Source organism: Malurus melanocephalus, unplaced genomic scaffold (assembly GCF_030028575.1).
Source record: "Malurus melanocephalus ecotype Western Australia unplaced genomic scaffold, MMel_1.1 scaffold_502, whole genome shotgun sequence".
NCBI lineage: Eukaryota > Metazoa > Chordata > Aves > Passeriformes > Maluridae > Malurus > Malurus melanocephalus.
The window spans coordinates 395,073-397,835 of NW_026623734.1; the positions used below are offsets into that span (position 1 = coordinate 395,073).

The 2,763-nt window shown below is 45.0% G+C and overlaps 1 protein-coding gene across 3 annotated transcripts in view; it reads left to right on the forward strand.

The window, feature by feature from the left end:
- The window catches only part of PCNX4 (pecanex 4), a 15,606-nt gene extending 13,487 nt beyond the window's left edge, over window positions 1-2,119 (forward strand). For all 3 annotated transcript variants that reach the window (XM_057381261.1, XM_057381263.1, XM_057381262.1), the window contains one exon: window positions 92-2,119. In XM_057381261.1, coding sequence (XP_057237244.1) covers window positions 92-343 — 252 coding nt within the window. In that variant the 3' untranslated portion in view covers window positions 344-2,119. The remainder of the gene's footprint in view (window positions 1-91) is intronic.
- Window positions 2,120-2,763: the final 644 nt, after the last annotated feature.

Here is a 2,763-nt window from a genome sequence, read left to right on the forward strand (position 1 = left end):
AGCCCCAAAGCTTCATTCAATGCTTTGTAACCAAAATGCTCGTCTCTTCTCAGAGAATGTTCTGGACATCTTGATCTGTTTGTTCTTGTAGGGAATTTACACCGGGCGGGTGCTCACTCTGCAGGAGTTGTTAGTCCAAGTGGGAAAGCTCAATGCCGAAGCCGTCCGAGGCCAGTGGGCCAACCTGTCCTGGGAGCTGCTCTATGCCACCAACGATGACGAGGAGCGCTACAGCATCCAGGCACACCCGGCCCTGCTGCGYAACCTGACCGTGCAGGCAGCCGACCCGCCCCTGGGCTACCCCGTGTACTCCTCACAGCTCCTGCAGCTGCCTCTCTTCTAGACTGCCCTTTCTTGAATTATGACTGTTGCTGTTTTGCCTTTTTCATCTGCATGCGAGGAGTCAAATGCCCGTGCTCCTTTCGTGCACTACAGATCAGATGTTACTCTCAGGGTGGCGGTGCCAGGCCAGCATCCTTGGCACAGAGATGGTGCTGGCCAGCACCTTYAGCAGGCAGGAAATTGGGAACTGGTTTCTTGCTGCTGGAACTCCAGACACCCATTGTCTGTRTGGCTGATGAGCCAGATGCTCTTCCAGAGTACAGAAGAGCAACGTAATTCTGATCATTACCATGATTCTGATCACTTAACATGACTCTGATCATTAACTATTTTTGGTGCATTTTGATTTATTTTTACTTTTTTTTTTCTTGGACAGGTGACTTGCACTGCCAGTCAGGTTACAGCTCCTTGTAATATTGTCAAYCCCAGAGTTGACAACCAAAATGTACATAGGACTATTTATATGATTTTTTTTATTCTGGTCATTTTGTATTGGACTGAGTTCAGTTCTAACATTTGTTATATGAGTTTCACTCATCTTCCTTACCTGGTRTAAGTTATCAGCTGTGCTTTACTAATGTAAATTCTAAGGGACAATTTTTACCAAAGTACGTGTTTTGGTAAAAAGAATTTATGTGAACCAGTGTGTGCTCTGACACACTGATAACCTGGGTGACTTTACTGATGAAAGAAGTAAACGTGTATAATTAGGGGACAGAAGAAATTTTAAGAATAAATGGTATGATTTCATTTCCTTCTTCTAGTATGCATTTATAAGGTATGTATTTTATATATATATATATGTTGCAGCCTCTGTCCACCTCACTAATCAGTCTTCCACAAATCCAGTGGATTTGATGATGGGGTGTGATGAAAATCCAGCTGTCTGTGCCAGAAGTAATTTATATTTTTTAACTTCACTACAGCTTGGAACAGACTTGGACAGCRGGTTTGTAATGTTTCAGGTAACCTTGAAAGCAGGTCTGGGTCCAGTTTCCAGTGGCTCATTTATCCTGTTCACTACCACCAGTCCTAGCGCATAAATGTGTTTGTAGGTCAGTGGTTAAGGTGTAGGCACTGCTGGAAAATGCTGAGCAGGGAGTAGGTAATTGTATTTCCTAAACCTATGGAATCAATTTAAATCAGACCTGCTCCATGACTCAGGTAGTACTGGCTTAGAACATCCACCCTTGTCTGTTTCAGAGCATRTTTATTACTTTTATTCCTCACCCTTAAGACCTTTTGTCTCGGATGAAATTTGTCACAGAACCATGTACTTGGCTGCTGGCTGTTCCTTTTGATAGCGGCCAGAAATTATTTTTTTAAAACTATGCAAGTGGTGTAATRGAATTGCAAAGCAGGTTGGTGCCATGCTGTGCCCTGAGCTGCACCTGGAGAAACAGAGCCATAGAAGTGATGTGGAAGGGGTTTATAGAGAGCACCTATTTCAGCTCCTCTCAGAAGGAACTACCCTGGCAAATGTTCCCTTGGATGTAAAACTTCCAATACCAAAAGTGTTATGAACTCCTCAAGCAGTTCACTCCAGGTCTTTGCTACTCCTGCAGCAGCTGGAAACTTGGAGTTATTTCCTAAATCTAATTAACCCTCCYTTGCCTTACTGTAAACCTCTTACTACTAGGCTTCCATATGGTCACAGAAAATTTAATTATCTTTTTCTTGCAGCAGTCCTTATTCAAAGATGGCTGTAATTTCTGCYCTCATCCTTTGCCTTTTGTAAACTGAATAAACAAGTTGAGAAAAAACTGACGAGATCTGTGATCTTTTTCTCTTCCTTTCTCTGGGTTCTCTCCATCTGGTCACCAGCCTTGAGGAGAGCTGCTGATAACAGGGCCCAGTGTTCCAGCAGGGATCCTGATTGAGACCAGATGGAGGAGCACGATTAGCAATGGGCRCAGTTCCTGCCAGAGCACAGGAATGTGGAGCTGGGCTGTGCTGCCCTGCCACATCCTGTCCCCTGCTGTCACAGGCAGCATGTCCCACACCCCCACTCACTGCTAACTGAGCCCCTTGGCACATCCCAGGGTGTTCACAGTCTGAGACCCTGGTTCATGGTACCCTCTCCTTAAACCTCTCCAGACTGTTTTTTTGGCAGAAAGAGGAGTTAAAGTTTCTTGTTCTGTCCCACAAATCGGTGCAGCCAAGTGCCCCTGTTCAATTGGTTTGTTAGTGTGTTCTTGAACTGTGTCCTGTTTGGGTTGGAAGCATTTCTTTGATTTATCTGGAATTCAGAAATTGGAGCACCTTCAGCCCTGGCCTTGTCTGTGTTTACAGGCTGCTGTTTGGATAACTCATGGCACTCAGCACTGGGACTGAGCTTSGGACAGGCCACCCCACTGTTTTCCTGTGTGACCCCAGGACTGCTCTGTTTTCTAACCAGGTGGGTGCAGAGCTTTTTATTTA